General features: G+C 45.4%; 1 protein-coding gene across 1 annotated transcript in view; it reads right to left on the reverse strand.

Moving 5' to 3' along the window:
• Positions 1 to 20,231, reverse strand: part of LOC135523945 (netrin-1-like) — an 88,540-nt gene that overhangs the window by 36,418 nt on the left and 31,891 nt on the right. Inside the window, exon 3 of the mRNA XM_064950982.1 lies at positions 4,697 to 4,885. Coding sequence (XP_064807054.1) covers positions 4,697 to 4,885 — 189 coding nt within the window. The remainder of the gene's footprint in view (positions 1 to 4,696; positions 4,886 to 20,231) is intronic.

Raw genomic sequence — 20,231 nt, forward strand, 5'->3', positions numbered from 1 at the left:
AAATCTCTAACATAATGTTATTTATGGTTAATACAGTTCTACAGTGCAAGACATATGGAGAGGAGAAACGTAATAACATCTACATGTTATTCTAACTGAAAGTAAGAGTTTCTTTTGACAAAGACACATTTTTGTTCTGTTTGTTAAACTTGTTCCTCATGGTTCAGCTCACTGAAGTAATTACACACTGGCTGACGTTACGGTGTGAATTACGATGAAAGTAATGGCACTAATATGGTACCCCGCTGCACTAAGCTTGGTATTTCCCTCAGTAAAATAACTTTCAGACACTCTCCTTTCATCATCAGATTTTTAAAGCATCATAACCAAAGATCCAAGTGTCAATGCTTTGTTTTCTTTACCGTTGTCACGGCACCTGAATATTACTTGGCCACAAACCTCCTAAAAGGGGCGCCATGGCAGCCAGCGTATCAAACTCTTCATCGACTCAACTAATATTTGCAGTGCTGAGTTTGTTCGATTCGTAACCAGACCACCCAGAGAGCTTCTACCTTTTTGCCCACCTTGGCTATCATACCATGTTAATTAACTATCTATACTTGCATGGGAACAATAGGTTCCCTATCCAATAAACTGTAAGCATGGTGGGCCTTGGGCCACGCCCGAACACTGTCCCAAAATGGGATATTATTATAGCTCTGCCAACAAAGGTGTTGGAGAAACTAACAAGATGCACCTTCCAAAAGTAGTCACTTAGGGCCCGGGCCCTCAATCAAAATGCATTCTGTGTTTACGCTCTAGTCAATGAGGGGTGAAACCATAAATCTAGGCTCTGGGCACTGTTCTTTCAGGGCCAAAATGGCCGGTTGCTCTCAGTTTCCTTCGCAATGGTCTCACATGGGAGTCATTTGAAGTGATCGAGTTTCTCATATAAAAGCAAGACTCTGTACTCTTCTACCCTCTTGTATTGCTACAGGGCTTATTCTGCCCAAGAGCTACCCAGCAAAGGTTCCCGTTGAACAATAAATGACTGAGGGCCTTAATTGCTGTCACTTTAGTGTAGCTGCATGGTGTGTATTTATGTCACTGCTGGAGCGAACAGACATTAGTTACACGGTTTTAGTTTTCATTGAATTATCTTGAGTTATGATATGCCAGACTTTAAATAATTTTACAAGCTAAGCACGAGATGGTTCATAGGAGTTGATATATAATAGGTAAAGCACTGTATGTGGTAACTTCATTAACATAGAGACAGAGAGACAGAGCGAGAGAGCCTGTGTCTACATACTGTCTGCCCATCTCTCACATATCACACCGAATGTCGATCTAGCGTTCGTCCGCAGATCGTTCAGCGTGCTCGGTTTAATTTTTCACTCGGTTCGCAAATTACGTTCAGAGGTGTTAAGTACTATCGGCCAGCAAATGCTATTGAGCCCTAAGGCTTGTAAAAGTTCTCGAGAACATAAGCAAGAAGCTTGACTCAATCCTCACTAGATTCCAAAAAAAAAAAACACAGATGTAGACTCCATTCCTAGAATCTTCTAGAAATAAAACTGGAACCACGTCATATTCCACAACCTGCGTTAAAAACATCACATATAAAGTAACAGGAGAGATGTGTACAGTTTGGCCATCAAGTTGGCAGCAGCGAAGAGGGAGAGAATCAACGAGCATGAGTCAAAAACATGAAGACCAGCCTGGAGAAAAAGAAGACATTGAGATGATGAAGGAGGCACAGAGAGTTCTCGGTTTTCCATGTCGGTAGTGTTGGCAGTTGGTACAATCAAAGGAGTCAAGAGACGTTCAGAGCCAGCCCCACATGTCCCGGATGCACACGTTCAGAATTAGATGCCTAGAGGTCCACACTGATGCATTTTTCACAGCTTTTTGACAAGTTGTTTTGACATATTTAAGGCATCATTCTCCTGCCATTAAATAATGGACATGATATTGAATTAATAATTTAGAGTAAATCCTAACATTTTTTTTTTTTTTACTAGGAAACTAGACTTGCAAAATCTCAACAGAAATAAAGTTGGTTACTCTAGGCTCTGCAGTAGCTATAGACCCCAAATACTCATTGTGCGTATTGAGGGTTTTGAGTGGCATTTCAACTTTGGCTTAACTAACTACTCAAAGCTGAAGTGAATCCATTAGCAAATTCCTGCTAGTTTGTTGACCCTAATTCAGCTACGTCTGAGAAATCCTCCGTGGCCTCTGACACACACACACACACACACACACACACACACACACACACACACACACACACACACACACAGCCTCGGAAATCCTCTGTGGCCTCTGACACACACACACACACACACACACACAAACAGCCTCGGAAATCCTCTGTGGCCTCTGACTCAGAACCAGAGGTCTTCATTAGCTCTCCAAGTAAAGCAAATGATATTGAATAAAAAGCCAGAGTAAAAGGGTTCATCTGGGAGTAAGATGGATTATTCATTTTGGTCCTTATTAAAATCGGCTACGGTTCTGAAAATAGGGGTAAAAGACGAGCAGGAGTCTTTTGATAGTGGAGCGTCACACACATATCGGGGAGCACTGCGGCATGAATATACATGAATAAATATAATTGATGAATAAATGTCATTGAATTCAAATGTTAATTGAATTAAATATGATTATCTAAAAATCAACACTGTGATAAAATGCATCAGTAGACTTAAAGGTATCACAGGGAACTTCACTGTGAGGGTGGGTTATGGTGCTGAAAGAAGCAAGTCTTGTCCACATGAAAAAAGGGATGGATTTGAGTAACAGAGGTTAAATCCCCAACAATTAGACAGCCTCATAGAGATGGGGAGGGTATATAGTATGGGGGTTAATGATACACAGCCTCATAGAGATGGGGAGGGTATATAGTATGGGGGTTAATGATACACAGCCTCATAGAGATGGGGAGGGTATATAGTATGGGGGTTAATGATACACAGCCTCACAGAGATGGGGAGGGTATATAGTATGGGGGTTAATGATACACAGCCTCACAGAGATGGGGAGGGTATATAGTATGGGGGTTAATGATACACAGCCTCATAGAGATGGGGAGGGTATATAGTATGGGGGTTAATGATACACAGCCTCATAGAGATGGGGAGGGTATATAGTATGGGGGTTAATGATACACAGCCTCATAGAGATGGGGAGGGTATATAGTATGGGGGTTAATGATACACAGCCTCATAGAGATGGGGAGGGTATATAGTATGGGGGTTAATGATACACAGCCTCATAGAGATGGGGAGGGTATATAGTATGGGGGTTAATGATACACAGCCTCATAGAGATGGGGAGGGTATATAGTATGGGGGTTAATGATACACAGCCTCTCGTGATGGATGTCTGTTTGCATTCCGAATCGACATTCCCGAAGTGTTCATGTCAGTTGGGAACACAGCAATAATGGGATGGGATGGATGTTTGGGTTAGGTTCCATGACTTGTTATTAGGACTTTTTTTCATGCAGAAGAATGAATCATGCTGGATGTGGTGTTTGGATAAATCGGACGGTTTACTCTCAATCTCTCTCTCTCTTTCAAATCTTTTAGAAATTTAACTTTATAGCAAATTCATGTTTTGCAGTTATGTGAAAATATGACATTGAACAGACACAAGCAAATAATCACAAACAATACAGGAAATAGACACTTATTCCACATTCATACTGTAGTGTTGATGTCAGGTGTGGATAAATGAAGAAAACAACATAACAGTTGAAATACATCAACTTAGACACTATTCACAGGAGGAGGGATGCCTATGGCTTGTCTATGTCTATGGGTTGAGCTGCACAGATGCACTTTTTTCTCAGACAGACAAGACAGCCTCTCTGTCAAACTGATTGATATGTTTATTTACTTCCTCCGTGAATAATGTGGGAAAACATGGGGTGTAATATTTCCCTTTAGGACGCCCTTGGAAGGAAGCACTCTATTACCGGGGCCTTGTTTGAACAGAACTTTAGCTCCCTGTTATCGTCCCCTTCAGCTATAGGAGGTTTGAAAACACCATCTTTCTTCTCCCTCTCTTTCTTTTTGCCCTCTTCTCTCCCGAGGTGAAGGTCAAAAACGTCAGGAAACTGTGGCGTCCTTTACACCCTCCCACTGCCCGATGAACCCTGATGAGCACACGTGGTGTAGAAGTGTGTCCCCCCCCTCCTGTCGCCTCCTACCCATCCCAGAATTCCTCTCACTCATCTGACCTGTGCCTCGCCCGGGGATCACTTCACACCTCTCCTGTTTGTTTTGCTTGCCCTGTCATCCCCCCCCCATCCCTCGCCCCAAATGAAGTAAATAACTCTGCGTCAGTGAGGAGACCCCCCAAACCCCTACCTCACCACAGACTCCAACTGACCCATCTCCACTGACAGAGCTGGATGGGGGTAAGACAGGCCAGGAATGTATGGATCCATGTGTTTTTCAAATTCTCCTGATTCTGCTCTTAACTTTTCCATAGGAGATGTCCCTCCCACATAGCTTAGTGGTTCATTATTCACCAGTCAACATGACTAGCTGGGTTATTAAATAAATAAATATCACAATATGATGTTTTCAGATGAGGAGAATTTCTAAATGTACTCAATTTATGACATAACGTGTAACTTTGGATAACAGCTGTGTGTCATAGAGCTACATGTCACTATAGCGACAAGAGAGCCCCAGAGTTAACAGTCAGACCGGGACAGAAGCCCTCACCAGACCCCTCGTACCTTTGCAGGCCTTCCTGTGAGAGATGGTTTTGGACAGGTCTCTGTAGTAACCCTCCTTGCAGTAGTGACAGTGGCGTCCGGCCGTGTTGTGGCGACAGTTGAGACAGACTCCTCCGCTCTTCCTCCCAGACAGCTTGTACAGCTCCATGTTGAAACGGCATCGCCTGGCATGCAGGTTACAGTTACAGGCTGTGGAGACAGAAAGGAAGGGAGAATCAAGGGAAGAATAAAGTGGAACAATATATATCTATATATATACACACACACACATTCTTCAATTGAATTACAAACTCTATAGATTACTGCAGTGTATCTACACCGCTTCTGGATGCCTACACCCGGCTTATCAGTCTGGTGCCTGGCAACCGATAAAGCGTTGTGAATAATTACAGTATTTTCTATGTGTATGTTTACCAGATATACAAATCCTACTTGACACCTGGGCCTCAGCAGATCAGCCCCCCCCCCTCCCCCTCCCCCCCCCCAAGGTAAAATACTGTGAGAGTTAACTTCCCTGATAATGAGGTCAAGCACTGAGCTGAGTCGAGTTGTTTTCGCTCTCTCTTGTTCTCTCTCTCTATTTCTCTCTTCCTCTCTCTCGCTCTCACTCTGCCCTCCCCTCTCTCTCAAGGTTATTCTCTCCTCCTAGAAGACTCTACCAGACAAGGTTTCAGTACAGTATTATCATTCCACACCAAATCCCCGGTCGTGTTTGCTGCTGGTTTACTAATGAATAAAGTTGCTACTGCCAAGTTTAATTAGCCAGCTGATGTTTATTCATGACTCGTCGTTTGGCTTAACTTCATTAAACCCCCCGTCTGACTACACACACACACATACACACACACACGTCCCGTCTGGGTCTCCCTTCCTCGTCAATGATTTACCACAGGACACAATAGTTCCACTACAATGTACAGCACCAAGTACTGCATCACAATGCCAATGCCACAGGAGGGGGGAGGGAGGGAACATGTGGATAGGGCTCCACCCTGACACATCTGCCCATGTTTTTCAGCCCACTCCCTCCCGAAACACACACGCACTCAAGTAGGCTACTTCCTGTTACCATGTGCCCATCACAATCTATGGAATAGAGTCGCTTCTCAGCTTGCACCAGTGAAAACAACGATCCATTGAAAGGCTGTGGTGTTTTAGTCCAGACACTGTAATTAGCTCCTTCACACAAGTTATGTTAGAGACTGGAGAGGAGTCTCAGGGGGTCTAAACACAGCTCAGTCCCTTATCTGTAGGGTCTGGTTTCCCAGCTCTCTACCGGACACCAGGGGTCCTTAATTAGGGCTGTCCTCTTTTGCTTGTTTTCTTCCCGCTCTGGGACTGTTGATTTTTAGTTGCCTGGGTTCACACTGGGCTTTAGCCCCCTCACCTCTCACTGCCTTAGAGGCATCACGGTGGAAAACTACCCATCTGCCTTGGGGGCATCGCATAGGAAACCTATCCTTCCCTTAACCCTCTTGCCTGGAGGCCCGGAGGTTTGCTGGCAAAGAGAGTTAAGGAATGGACACACCGGTAGAGTTTACCGGCAGAGAGTACTTAGCACCTCTGAACAGAGTGGCATCTGTAATTTGCCATCCGAATCGCGCACGCTGACAGTCACACACCCACAGTGTGTTTTTAGGGGTGGTCCCTGAAACACTGCAGATGGACACTCGGTGTGGTGTGTCCGCTCCCTCAGGCTGCCGGATCACTGCTCAGACTGCTCCAGGCAGCTCTATAGTTACACTACCCAGACTCCTTCACTTCCTGTCTAATGGTGGGAGCAGGGATTACAACAACTGGGCAATATGCATTCTCTCCATCTTTACAACAGAGCTATGCTACAGGGCGTGTTGGCTATTATACAGTATGCAACTGGGATGCAAAGGTGTAATACGCTTCAAGCTACAGTAACTGGTTCCAATTGCGACCAATAGGAAAGAGCAAAACACACTTTATCTAAGCTTCTGGTTCTTAGAATCTTAAAAAGGGATAGACCTGCATCACAATAGCCCGTACAGAGTCAGACCTCGTCTTCAGTCAAATCCCCCTGGGCTTGAGAGGGGTTCCAGCAATGCATTGCACTGAGAAAGAAATGCCACATGACATTTAAACCGAGCAACATACGAATATCAAAGTGTTTGAGTACAAACTGCTTTAACGATTACATCATTCTGGTAGTTTCCTTCTCTGCTAGATTTAATGAAAAACAATTGAAGATAAAAGATAAAAGCTGACGTGCCGCTTGCTTGTCTGGTATTGGGCTTATCGCGTTTCCTGCAATGTTGTGATGTCATTCAGGCTTCATTCAACCCTTATCCATTCATTCATGTGGAGTCCCCCCCCCCTTTCATGAGTTCAACCAAATAATCATCTTGCTTTGTCTTGGTGGTAACTATGGCGATACAGCCGCTCGCCATTGAATACCTGTTATACTTGTGGGTTTTTTCTATATTTCAGAGCTCTGAAGGCAAGGCCCGTGTTGTTTTAACAGCTGCATTGACCTGGGACATTCTCTGTGGTTTCACAGTCGCTGACAGGCCTCATCTGAAGTTGAGACACCTTCACAGTCGCAGAGGAACGAGAGGAGGCTGGAGAGCAACCCCCGCTGGTGCTGTTAAACACACACACCGCGCAAACATACGCAAACACACACTTCTACAGTGGGATTCCTGTGATGAGACCCCAGCCAAATGAGAGAAAGAGAACAATTGTGTTTTCCGCTACTTTCAACACAGACGCACACAAACTGAAATAAGCTAGTCACACCTGCTCCGTGGGCCAGGCAGGATTCAGGGTGACTGCCCTTCAATAGAGAAACACACAAAAGCTGGAGGCGCCTCGCTCCTGCCAGACCTTTCAGCACACACACCTACCTATACGACCATGAGACTCCAATGCACCTCAACACACACACACATGGGAATGCCTGGCACGTACTGTGTGTTTTGAAGTGCATTCTCTCTGCCTCATTTACAAACTGTACAGCCCGTCATTGTAAATAAGAATTTGTTCTTAACTGACTTGCCTAGTTAAATAAAGGTTCAATAAATTAATAAAATACACATTTAGTTTTCGGGGCATGAGAACAATATCTACTATTACGAAAGCAAGGTGATAACTGAAAATATTCAACGAAGAGACATGACGCAATTATTTGTAGTGCAATTACTACTTGTTTTGTTTCATATAAATGGAACATACTGTACAGTTAATGTAAGATTGAATCTGGAAGTAAAACATTATTATTATTAAAAAATTAAAAAAAAAAAAAAAAAATTCAAACCCCATGGGGCTATCAACTCTAACCCTTCAGGTTGGGTTACCGCGGCAACCCACCACTAGTTAATGACCCACAGGTAGTAAAATGTGTTAACTGATCCCTTTAAGCACATATAATTGAGTTCGCTGGATCAAGCTAAGCTGAGTCCTCCTAATGACACTCACACCTACTGTAAAGAGGACCATTAATCCCCCAAATACGTTTCTTTAAAATAAAAATTAATTTAAAAAAATGCTTAAAAAGTCATTTGAATTACAACGCCTAAGAAAAAAATCTCAGAAAGAAAAATACTGTGGTATTTGCAGGCAATATAAAATGAGGCCTAGATCTATCAGTTGTTACTGTTTCTCGCACATCCTGAGAAACACCCCACATTGGACCACCAGAGAGAGTTGGATCTAAAGAGAGTGTGTTTGTGTGTGTGTTGCAAAATTGGCAGATGTTCGCTCCGAACGGTACCCAGGCTCTCTCGGACTGACCCCATTGCTATCACTAACACACAGCCCTGCTTCCTCATTTTCCTAATTAACGAGAAAGTTTGACCCTGGGAGTCAAGCTCAAGTTGAGATATGTTCCACTCGACAACTGTTGGTCTAGTTTCATATAGAGATGGATTTGTTCAGGAAATTGACTGCTATGAAGAACTTTGTTACTGAATACATGTATATACGTCTAAACTTAATTGGAGCCATATAAAACCTTCATTAGAGCCTGACCACCCACTCTGCAAGACATTTTCAAAAATGTTCATCTCACTGTCCGTCCGCCCAACCGCCCGTCCATCCGTTGTAACATTCAGGGGTCACAGACTGACCTGAGTCCTGTCACCGATATTCCACAAACACCACGAATTCCGTCTCCCAGTCGCCTCAACCTTTCACTATCCCCCTAAACCAGACGCAATAGCAACACCCAACAGGAGTAGGGAGCAGGAGTAGGGAGCAGGGGTAGGGAGCAGGAGTAGGGAGCAGGAGTAGGGAGCAGGGGTAGGGAGCAGGGGTAGGGAGCAGGAGTAGGGAGTAGGAGTAGGGAGCAGGGGTAGGGAGCGGGAGTAGGGAGCGGGAGTAGGGAGTAGGAGTAGGGAGCAGGGGTAGGGAGCAGGAGTAGGGAGCAGGAGTAGGGAGCAGGGGTAGGGAGCAGGAGTAGGGAGCGGGAGTAGGGAGTAGGGGTAGGGAGCAGGAGTAGGGAGCGGGAGTAGGGAGCAGGAGTAGGGAGCAGGAGTAGGGAGGGGTAGGGAGCAGGGGTAGGGCAGGAGTAGGGAGGGAGTAGGGAGCAGGGGTAGGGGGGAGCGGGAGTAGGGAGCAGTAGGGAGTAGGGAGCGGGTAGGGAGCAGGAGTAGGGAGCAGGGGTAGGGAGCAGGAGTAGGGAGCGGGAGTAGGGAGTAGGGGTAGGGAGCAGGAGTAGGGAGCGGGAGCAGGGGTAGGGAGCAGGAGTACAGGAGTAGGGAGCAGGGGTAGGGAGCAGGGGTAGGGAGCAGGAGTAGGGAGCAGGAGTAGGGAGCAGGAGTAGGGAGCAGGGTAGGGAGCAGGAGTACAGGAGTAGGGAGCAGGGGTAGGGAGCAGGGTAGGGAAGGAAGGGAGCAGGGGGGAGCAGGAGTAGGGAGCAGGAGGGGAGTAGGGAGCAGGGTAGGGGAGCAGGGGTAGGGAGCAGGGGTAGGGAGCAGGGGTAGGGAAAAGGGAGCAGGGGTAGGGAAAAGGGAGCAGGGAACAGGAGTAGGGAGCAGGGAACAGGAGTTTAGGGGTAGGGAGCAGGAGTAGGGAGCAGGAGTAGGGAGCAGGAAGCAGGGGTAGGGAGCAGGGGTAGGGAGCAGGAGTAGGGAGCAGGGAGCAGGAGTAGGGGTAGGGAGCAGGAAGCAGGGGTAGGGAGCAGGAGTAGGGAGCAGGGAGCAGAGAAAAGGGAGAGGGGAACAGGAGTAGGGAGCAGGGGTAGGGAGCAGGGGTAGGGAGCAGGGGTAGGGAGCAGGGGTAGGGAGCAGGGGTAGGGACCAGGGGTAGGGACCAGGGGTAGGGAGCAGGAGGCTCTTGCTATTCTGCCCCTAGGTTTAAAACAAACAGGCGGGGAAGCCCTGACACGCACAGTTTACTTTTAATCCTACGGGCGCCCCTGAAAGTAATCAGATTATACCCAGAAAGCCCCTGAAGACAAAATTAGAAAATATTGTGTGTCTCTACGGCGATTGTTTTGGTTTTCGAGCGGTTTCGGCGGCGAAGGGGAGAAGGGAGGTGTGTGTGTTTATGTTGTCCATGTGTGGAGGGGTTGATGAATTCTGCTTGTTACATCAGCAGCAGAATGGCCCGGTATTACAGCACATTACAGACATTTTTAGAATGCAAGGCATGACGCAACATTGAGCACCAAATGTGTCTCAAAATGACATCGTATGACTTTTAACCAGAGCCCCTCTGGTCACAAAGAAGTGCACTATTAGAGTTAACAGTTCAATGCCCTCTACCCTGCTAACCTATAGACAGCATGCTTAGGACTGGTCTATATCTGGAGACTGAAGAAAAAATTACATTAGACACGCACCAGCAGTAGTTGAGAGGGAGTTGTGCTCCATACAGCTGAAAGTAAGAAGATCACATGACTGACGTACAGCCGGGAGATCCCACCTCAGACTAGATTCATGCAAGAGATCTAATCCACTTTAATCCACTCTACAAGTGGGTATAAAAGTCTGATTGGAAAAAACGGACACATATGACTGCACTCTATGGTACACCTTCAACCGTGCCAGACCAACACGCACGCACGCACACACACACACACACACACACACACACTACTGCTTTAGATTCCTTGCACAATTTAAAGCCTTACGTAGGGGGTATAATGATATCGTCTGCGATTTTTAAATCTTTCCCATCTTTCTCATACTTCAGCCGTCAGGCCTTGCGTTGTAGTTAAAGTGCACCAGTCACAAACAATCATTTTGATTCACACATCTGCAACTGGCAGCAGCCTCTTAGGCTACTGGCAGGCAGCCAGATTCACTCAATGTTGACACTTTCCTTGGCTATGATTTTGTTTTAAATAAACGTGGCGTTTATGACAGTTAGCTAGGCCTACTTCCCACAGCTCTTGTAGCCAGGACAATATTGAATATATCAGCACTGAGGACCACACCGATGCTGTAGGATGTGTATAATTCACATGTCCTGGAATTCCACTCTCTCTTAGAAAGAAATAATGGTTTCTCGTGAACAAAATGACTGTTTTTTTGCTTAACAACCCGACAGCATCTCACTTTCTCAAAGCCCATAAAAACAGCAGGAACACTCAAACACACACACACACACACAGCATCAAGTGATCTGAGAGAGAGAGAATATTTATGCTAACGCTGCAGCTATGTCATATGTATCATACTCACTCAGATATCAACTAATAAATCTGAAGCATTAAACTTCATGACAACAATTACATCAATTGCTTCATGTTACCGCAGTGATTTATTCGTGGTGTGTTATTTTTCCTTTTACATTGGAACAATATAGTTTTTGTTGTCTGGTTTATTTGTTGATTTAGACACTGCCATGGTAAAAGCTGGGCATTAGGTCAATCCGGAGCTGGGAATTCCCAAATAAATAAAATGTATTCAGAGAGTTTAATGGGTGGCGTCACACTTATATGCCCGACAATGCATGTTTTGAGACGGTCCCTTTGGAACAAGTTATAGCATCAAGTCAATATGATTACACGTCCTGACAACTTCCAAAGATGCATAATATACAGATGAAAGCGCAGTCTGATGTTGTTTAGTACACATCTAATAACTGCCAGTCAATTCAACAACAAAACAAAAATGTAATAGCTGACATTCTGTTTTACCTTCGATGGAATGAGGGAGCTTTATTGAATCAGATTAAATGCTCTATTCAATCATATCCACTTTAGCCAACATCCGCATTAACGGTGGTTTTGGCGGTGTTGGAGGTGGAACTGCGTTAGAGCTGTATACATAAAGCGGACATTGCCATTGGCTGCACGGAGTCGCGTTCGGACAAATCCCATGCAGCCTTGTTTACAAGTTCGAACACTGGAATGTGAGATGTAATCTACACCTCGATGAGGATGACAGAAATCCTCATTATTTCGTTGAATTCGTTTAAATTTGATCTTTATTATTTCTACAACTACATTTTGTTGTTCTGAACTTCTACGCGAGCAGATCGGTTTAGTGGCTTCCTAACAGTGATCAAGAGCAGCTGCTCACCAATTTGACAGCTCCAACGTAGTTACAACTCCGACAGAGTGGAAAAAGCATCTACTTTCTTTTCCCCCCGATAGAAATAACATCATTCTCCATGCACTGTAAATTATACATTGATAAGAGCTAAGTAAATGAGTAATCAGCTTGGTGAAGGGGATTGTAATTACACATAGCAATAGTTTTAGATGATTTTTGGGGGGACATGTAACCTATTTGAGTCATTATGGACCACACAGGATAAAGCTGGAGCCTGGAGCACGGTTCACAACGACTGGACCCGTTGTCAGCACAGCTCCATGATTAGTAAGGATTAGGATAGATTTATAGGACTATTGTTGAACCCTTATTGAAAAAAATGGTCAACCTTCCTGTATTTCACAGATTGAACTTGAATATGGCAACTTTCAGGATGAATCAAACCACAGTATTTTTGATTCGTCAATATATTTGGTGCGTAAAGGCTCTCCAAACCATTTTGTTCATGATTTATACACACTTTCCCAACCCTAAAAAGGTGTCTATATAATCTACAAAATCTGAGTATTTTTAAATCTACCATTGTTTTGGGTTTTATGCATTAAATGATCTGGTATGATGGCGCATTGATAAATTATACAGTTTAAAGTCGTTATTTTCGCGTTTAAAGTAACTGCCCAGTGTTTTCAGGATTCAATTAAATATTACCTGTAATTAATTACAATAGGAGTTCAATTGTTTTCCTTCCCCAAAAAAAGTGTAATTAGGCATGTTAAAAAGCATATTTTCTGTGTTGGAATGGTGTGGGCGTACCTCAATGACAAAATGGTGTGGGCGTATAACAGTCATAAAAAAAATGTTATGAGTCCACCGCTGATTGGCCAGCTCTACTTATCCTTCCACTTATACTGTGTGTTCAAAATACCCCTCAAGAGAGGCATAATAAGTCATGTCAAACTCTGTAGAATTGCAGGAAATGCATTTTAAAATATTAAAATAATACATCTGACACCACAATTTCACCCTTGGCGTAGGAAAGGCATGTGTAGGAAAGATGTGCCTAGGAAAGGCGTATATTTCCTAAGTCGGAATCGGGCCCTTAGTGAACAGTGTCAACAGAAAACAGAAATATGAAATCACAGGTCAAGTGTCAAGCCGTGCCCCTGTATTTAAAAGCTGTACACCCCTTACATATACTGCTGGAGCGGTTCGGGAGACATTCCTTTTAAAGTCGTCCGTTCAATTAATGTCTCTCTCATTAAAGAAAACTCCAGCTATTCTCCTACGCCTTCTTCCTTTTGTTCTCCTCTCCAGTCCAGACGGTTTCAATAGCATCCGGCGTGCGTCAAACATTTGTAATATTTTGCACAAAGCCAGCTGTTATTTTGGACGGGAAGGGAAGAGAACACAACGTCTTGGGTTGGAGCCACGGAGATAATGATGATTCATTTTACAAGTTACCGGAATGTTCCAGGATGGCTTTGATGGTTTGACGGAAATCTAAACTTTTTTAATTGGAAAAAGAAAAAAAGGTCTGATGTGAAACTACAGTATCACCTTGGCGTGACACAAACAAATCAAAGATTAGAGAGAGAAAGCGTACCAGGAAGGAACATATTAAGATGACGGTTCTTTGATCACCTTAACCAGAGTGGACAAGGCCCCACAATAACAAACTCTGATTTCAGATCAGTTTCCAGGTGGGGAATGAAGGGAATGGAGTCAGCGATATGCTACTAATGAAACACACATTTAACATAGCGCCGGCCTTCGTTTGTCTGAATGCATGGCCGGAAGAGAAGGATTTATGTCATTCCCGTTCAGACAAACACCTGTATCTGTATCGATGTGTAAGAATGTAAACGCTCCGTATTTAATTGAAGACAACTGTCTGTATTGTCAAACAGGACCCTGTCGACTCCATGGTCACTCTCTCTACAGAGGTTACAGTGGAGGCCCAGTCAAAACAAACAAATGTGCTTTGCACAAGTTGTTCCATTCTTACATGTGTGACACAATGTGAAATCATGTCCCCGCAATGTGAAATCATGTCCCCGCAATGTGAAATCATGTCCCCGCAATGTGAAATCGTGTCCCCGCAATGTTATTCCATATTTTCATGAAATATTCATTTAGAACCATCTGATTGAAAAATGTGTTCCTGTTGTACCTTTAATTGGCAATCATCAGCACAAGATAGTCATTGCAAGTTTGTAACAGTTTCCCCTTCAGGCCTGTTTCAGGTCCATCCTCCAAGTGTATTCTAGAGTTGTAGATCTTTCTAGGGTTGTAGATCTTTATAGGGTTGTAGATCTATGTGACTTCCATACTTTATATCAACCTCAAGGAAACTACTTAAGCCCACAAATTTAAACCAGAAGCATAAAAGACGATCAGGGAGCGTTGGAGGAAAGGGAGAGGCATGGGCCTGATTTCTGGAGGTGTGAGGCAGAGGAAGAGGGGGTCAGTTTGTGGGTGTGGAGGGGTCACTCTGCCAGAGAGGCAGTGCAGGACCTCCCTGAAACTTCCCAGGGATGGAGAGGACAGAGAGGGAGAGGACAGAGGGAGAGAGGACAGAGAGAGAGAGGACAGAGGGAGAGGACAGAGAGGGAGAGGACAGAGAGGGAGAGGACAGAGGGGGAGAGGACAGAGGGAGAGAGGACAGAGGGAGAGAGGACAGAGGGAGAGAGGACAGAGGGAGAGAGGACAGAGAGGGAGAGGACAGAGGGGAGAGGACAGAGGGGGAGAGGACAGAGGGAGAGGACAGAGAGGGAGAGGACAGAGAGGGAGAGGACAGAGAGGGAGAGGACAGAGGGAGAGGACAGAGAGGGAGAGGACAGAGAGGGAGAGGACAGAGAGAGGACAGAGGGACAGGACAGAGGGAGAGGACAGAGAGGGAGAGGACAGAGGGGAGAGGACAGAGAGGGAGAGGACAGAGAGGGAGAGGACAGAGAGGGAGAGGACAGAGAGGGAGAGGACAGAGAGGGAGAGGACAGAGAGGGAGAGGACAGAGGGAGAGGACAGAGAGGGAGAGGACAGAGAGGGAGAGGACAGAGAGGGAGAGGACAGAGGGAGAGGACAGAGAGGGAGAGGACAGAGAGGGAGAGGACAGAGAGGGAGAGGACAGAGAGGATGGAGAGAGGGGTGCTGACAGCCTGCTGAGATTCTATCAGGCAAATTTAATTCCATTATCACTGCTAATTAGCAGTATCTCTCTCTCTCAAGAATGGCATGTCTCACATGCACACATTTTAATGACTCGTCTCTGGCACATAAAATATGATTTTTATCAGTCTGTTGCTTGTTAAATCTCAGGCTCCACTTAATTAAAGAGATGTGGGTTGTGTGCAAAAGGCCCCCTTTTTCCTATTCAATGCACTACTTTTTACCAAGGACCATAGGGCTCTGGTCAAAAGTAGTACACTATATAGGGAACAGGCTGCCATTTGGGACGTAGCCTTGTGCAATTGAGTTCCGGGCTGTATATCCATCAAGCCTCCTGTGGCTGTGATGAAATATGTACTGGTCTAGCTGTGGGACTGAAATCTGAATTTAACTGTTTTCAAATGGGCAGGATTGTTTACGAACCAAAACAGGCTTTCCCCAACTGTGTCAACTTTTTTTATATCAGTCCAGCTGTTATGGGTTTGTGTCTAATTTCAGAATTTAACTCCGGCAACCACTGGCTCTGGATGTTTCTTACACATTTGCATTCTCATATCGTTAATTTTCCTCCTTCAAATGAGTCAATTCCCCTCGCAGACAGACGGGAATAGCCTGAGCTCCTGTGTTTCTGTTCTGTTCTGTCAGTTGGCTAATAAAAACATATTCCGCCGCAATTAAGAGCTGTGAGAAAGCAGGGTGCTCTGCTGCGGGGGGGGAATCCTAATGAAGCCGGGGTTCTAAGGTTAACGCTAAGCAGAGAGGATTTGGGACTGGAGGAGAATGAACATTAGCAGGATTCTCCATCTCAGGATTCCCTCTGTTTCAACCAGGTGGAAGGTCTCGTCTAGTGGATTTGCCTATGGGTCCAAAATGAAGACTATCCAACTTTCAATTTGACAGTCGTACTGCAAACAATGTTCTTTCTGAAGACTGAGGGCCCATGGTGACCGTAGAGTACAGTTTGAAATATCTAATGGTACTATACTGTATACTGACTGTACTGTCGCTCTGGGTAGAAGTTACAGATGTGAAATCTTCCTTCGGTCAGTGTTCAGGAGTAACTTGATCCCACGGGTGTACTGTATGCTCCAGGATGTAAAACAACTATTCCCATTTGTGTCCTCTCCACCCTTTATGACTCTTACCAGTCCCTATATGTTCCTCATGGGTCACACTTCCACCACCATTTCATCGTCAGCAACCTGCAGTAGCAGAAATCACTCACCCTAAGCAGCCCAGATAAGGAAGCCTCCATGGGGGCAGATAGTCCCACAGCATGGGGACTAATCAGGCCTGTTGATCTTGCCACACTCAGGGGCCAACAACAAAGGGGTCCCAATGGCCTCCTCTTTCCCCACATTAGCGCCCATTTAACGTCCGGCCTGCCCTCTCGTTAGGGAGCCCTGGTGTGGCCCCGGGGGCCTGGAGGGTGTGTAGGGGCCCGGGGCCACTCTGGCACTTCCACCTCACGCTGGGAGCCTATAATAGGGCTAGTTTGTAAAGGGGCCAGCTTCTGATCTGAGGTGCATCAATCTGCAAGGCTTCTATTGTCTGGTTGTGTGTGGAGAGAGATTGTGTGTGTGTGTGTGTGTGTGTGTGTGTGTGTGTGTGTGTACAGTACCTAAGCATCTGTGAGTGTTAGTGTTTCTGTGTCTATTCTCAATCGTGTGTTTGGATGAGTAATTGCTAAATAAAGCCGCCGTTGCCTGGAAAAGATCTTCCCTCCACTTCTTCAGTAAAACAACGACATACCAACACACAGGGAACACTAAAGGCTTGAGGCTGTTGATCCTGATGGTGCGTTGTGTGTGAACTAAGCCCTGAAAATGCCATGGGGGCAATCTGACGTGGACAGGCCCCATTCAGGCCGTGGCAGTGAAAGCCCTTTAGGGGTGAATAAAGAATACAATAAGGGCTGTCAGGCCTCCCATAGACCCCCAATAAACAATACCCACAAAGACCCAGCCGTCTTAATAGCGTGAGGGACTGATACCCAGTGGGGACTCAGTGCTGGACTGGAGGAGCATCCATCCACTTGCACTGTCAGTCACAACTCCGACAACTGTGTCAAGGGTGGGATCCGATTAGGTTCCTGTAGCTAAGAACTCCCATGAGTGAATTTGATTGGTAGACAGCATGAGGACACAGTGCTGGAGCATCCACTGACACTATCGCCCTCCGACAACTCTCCCACTGGTGTCAGCAGTGGGATCCGCAAAGCCTGGTTTAACCAGACAGAGCGCTGTATTCACCATGAGTTAAACCGGGATATTGTGGCCAAGAACTCCACGAGAAACCAGGCTAGTGGTCGGTTACTGTAGCCGAGACCTCCACAAATAAATGAATCTGATTGGTCAATGGCACAGGGAAGTGTGTTGAACACAATACAGATTGAGAATGTCTGGATTTATAGCTGTCAGTGGAGGGCAAACCAAAATCTCTGCTTTCACTTATGAAGCGGTTCGGTTTTATTTTATTGAACGGTAAGCGAGGGGAGCATTGGGGACTAGAGATGGATTTTATTTAACTGTTGGCGCATTGGAGCAGTGTTTCCTTTTTCGCAGTCAATTCCAGACCGAATCGTTGTGCTGAGCTTCGCGCTTCCTTTTGCCAGACCAAAGTTCATCAGATGGGTACTGTGGTAAATCTGGATAAATCCTCTATCTGATCCTGATCAAACTGAACCAAGACCTCATCACATCGACGGGAAGTCGGGAACCAAACTGTGTAAAACAATTGCTCAACCCGTCGCAAGTCCTGGCATCAACACGACCTTCAAAACCAATGATAATACTGTTCCACTCTGTTTTCCACAGTTGGACAACCAGCCGTATTACTTAACGGTGTGTCTTCTCCACCTAGCCCAGCACTGGACAACCACAAACGGCTCTTGGACTACACTGACCCAACACTGATCAGAAAGATGTGAGACGGATCTCTGTAAACAACGGCTCCCTCCCATCTCCCTTCTCTTGTCAAATATCACCTGCAGTCTATTTGGGCTGCGTTGCTTTGGTTTCTAGGAGACCGACTCAAAAAGGGATTTTCTGATCTCACATATTTTGGCAGGCTCCTTTCCCCTTGCCTGAGGGCCTGGCTGAGAACGCCAAGTTGTCGACTAAGACACTGAGACGGCGGGCGTACGGCGCTATGCTAACTAAACCAACACTTATCATAACTGCGGTTTACACTAATCCAGCCGAGTCTGCAATTAAGGTGGGCCTACACACACACACACACACACACACACACACACAGTATCTCCAAATGAAGATATTAACCTGTCATATTAGTCACAAAACAGAGGTGACAGGCAGTTTCTGTTACAGAGATGACTGGCTGGATTTTGAGGGAAAATATCAAATAAAACAGTGTTTGAAGATGAATGGGGTTAGTGTTAGCAAGACCCTTCAGGCAGGGAAAGGTAGGGTACGTTTCCTGTCTTGTCTCCTCTGATGCTGACGGGAAGAGACAGACATGAGGGGATATCCCCTCTAACACCATCTCTGTGACACCTTATTTTTTGTTCATATGTTGAAAGACGGTGGAGAGGGGTTTGTCGTTTGCTAAGGCTGGCTCTTCGCATATTGGACTATTGGGAGAGAAAAACAATCCTCGTCAGCAGACGAACCATGGATGAGAAACGGCTAGTAATGTCTTTTTGGTTGGCTAATTGGCTTATGCTTGGTTTTATGGGGTCGTAAAACGCACTTGTTGTGTGAGTCACTCTGGTTTGGAGTGTTATGCAAAATCACTAACAAGTGATGCAAATACTGTAGGTTAGTAACAGAAGTTCCCCAAAGTCTTGAGTCTACAAATCACCTCTTTTGAGGTAATGCATGTACAACTATAGGACTGTTCAGTTTAATCAAGTAAAGCAACCACTTCCAATGGCCTCCTTGGGAGTTTTCAGATCCATTAATCATAACACATAGCATGTCAAATAATTGCCTTGTTTCTCACTATCTGGCCCAGAGTGATGTCACGTATATCGTAAATCCTGACTTGAATGTACGATTAATTGACAATGAGGGACTTCTTTAGCGATCTGGGACCTAGAACAAGCGTGCACGATAATATCATTATTGTATGATCACAGCCAAGAGGAAGTGAATGGGGGGGATGAATGAATGAATGTATGAATGTATACACTCTTAGAAAAAAAAATGCTATCTAGAACCTAATAAGGGGTTTTCGGCTGGCCCCATAGGAACCCTTTGAAAAGCCCTTTTTGGTTCCGGGTAGAAGCCGATTGGGTTCCATGTAGAATCCTCTCCCCAGTGGGTTCTACATGGAACACAAAAGGGTTCGACCTGGAACCAAAAAGGGTTCTACCTGGAACCAAAAAGGGTTCTCCTATGGGGAAGGCCGAATAACCATTTTTTCTAAGAGTGTAGGAGTAAAACCCTCTCTAGTCAATCTCTCTGCTCTAGTCAATAAACCAGCTCCACTTCTCTCCTAGCCTCATTAGTGATTATAGCACTAGGGCCCATTGTCACCAGGTGCGTGAACTTGAACCTTTTCGCGCTACCCCCAACCACGACCCGCTGGGTCTTCTACCACCGCAGAAATGTGGCGTGACACTTCTCGGGGGATCGAGGAGAACCGGAGGCTTTCCTTCCCTGCCTGCTGCAGATGTCGTTAGCATGTGTCACCTCTCGACGATTTACCGCCGTCCACGCTCTGGCCTTAACCAGTTTTCACGCTGCTTTATTAGAACGCAAGTCCACTGCAAAATATTTTTTTTATTTTTTTATAAAAAGGCATGAAAATGACTTTAGTTTGGGCAAAAGGGGAGGAGAGGAAAGGTGGTGGAGAAGAAGAGAAGTGCCAGATAAAGAGGGGGAGGAAAGGAGGAGAGAAGGGGTGTAGAATCTAGATTCTCTGCTATAGGCTATGCT

The sequence above is a fragment of the Oncorhynchus masou genome, chromosome 4 (genome assembly GCF_036934945.1).
Source record: "Oncorhynchus masou masou isolate Uvic2021 chromosome 4, UVic_Omas_1.1, whole genome shotgun sequence".
Classification (NCBI taxonomy): domain Eukaryota; kingdom Metazoa; phylum Chordata; class Actinopteri; order Salmoniformes; family Salmonidae; genus Oncorhynchus; species Oncorhynchus masou.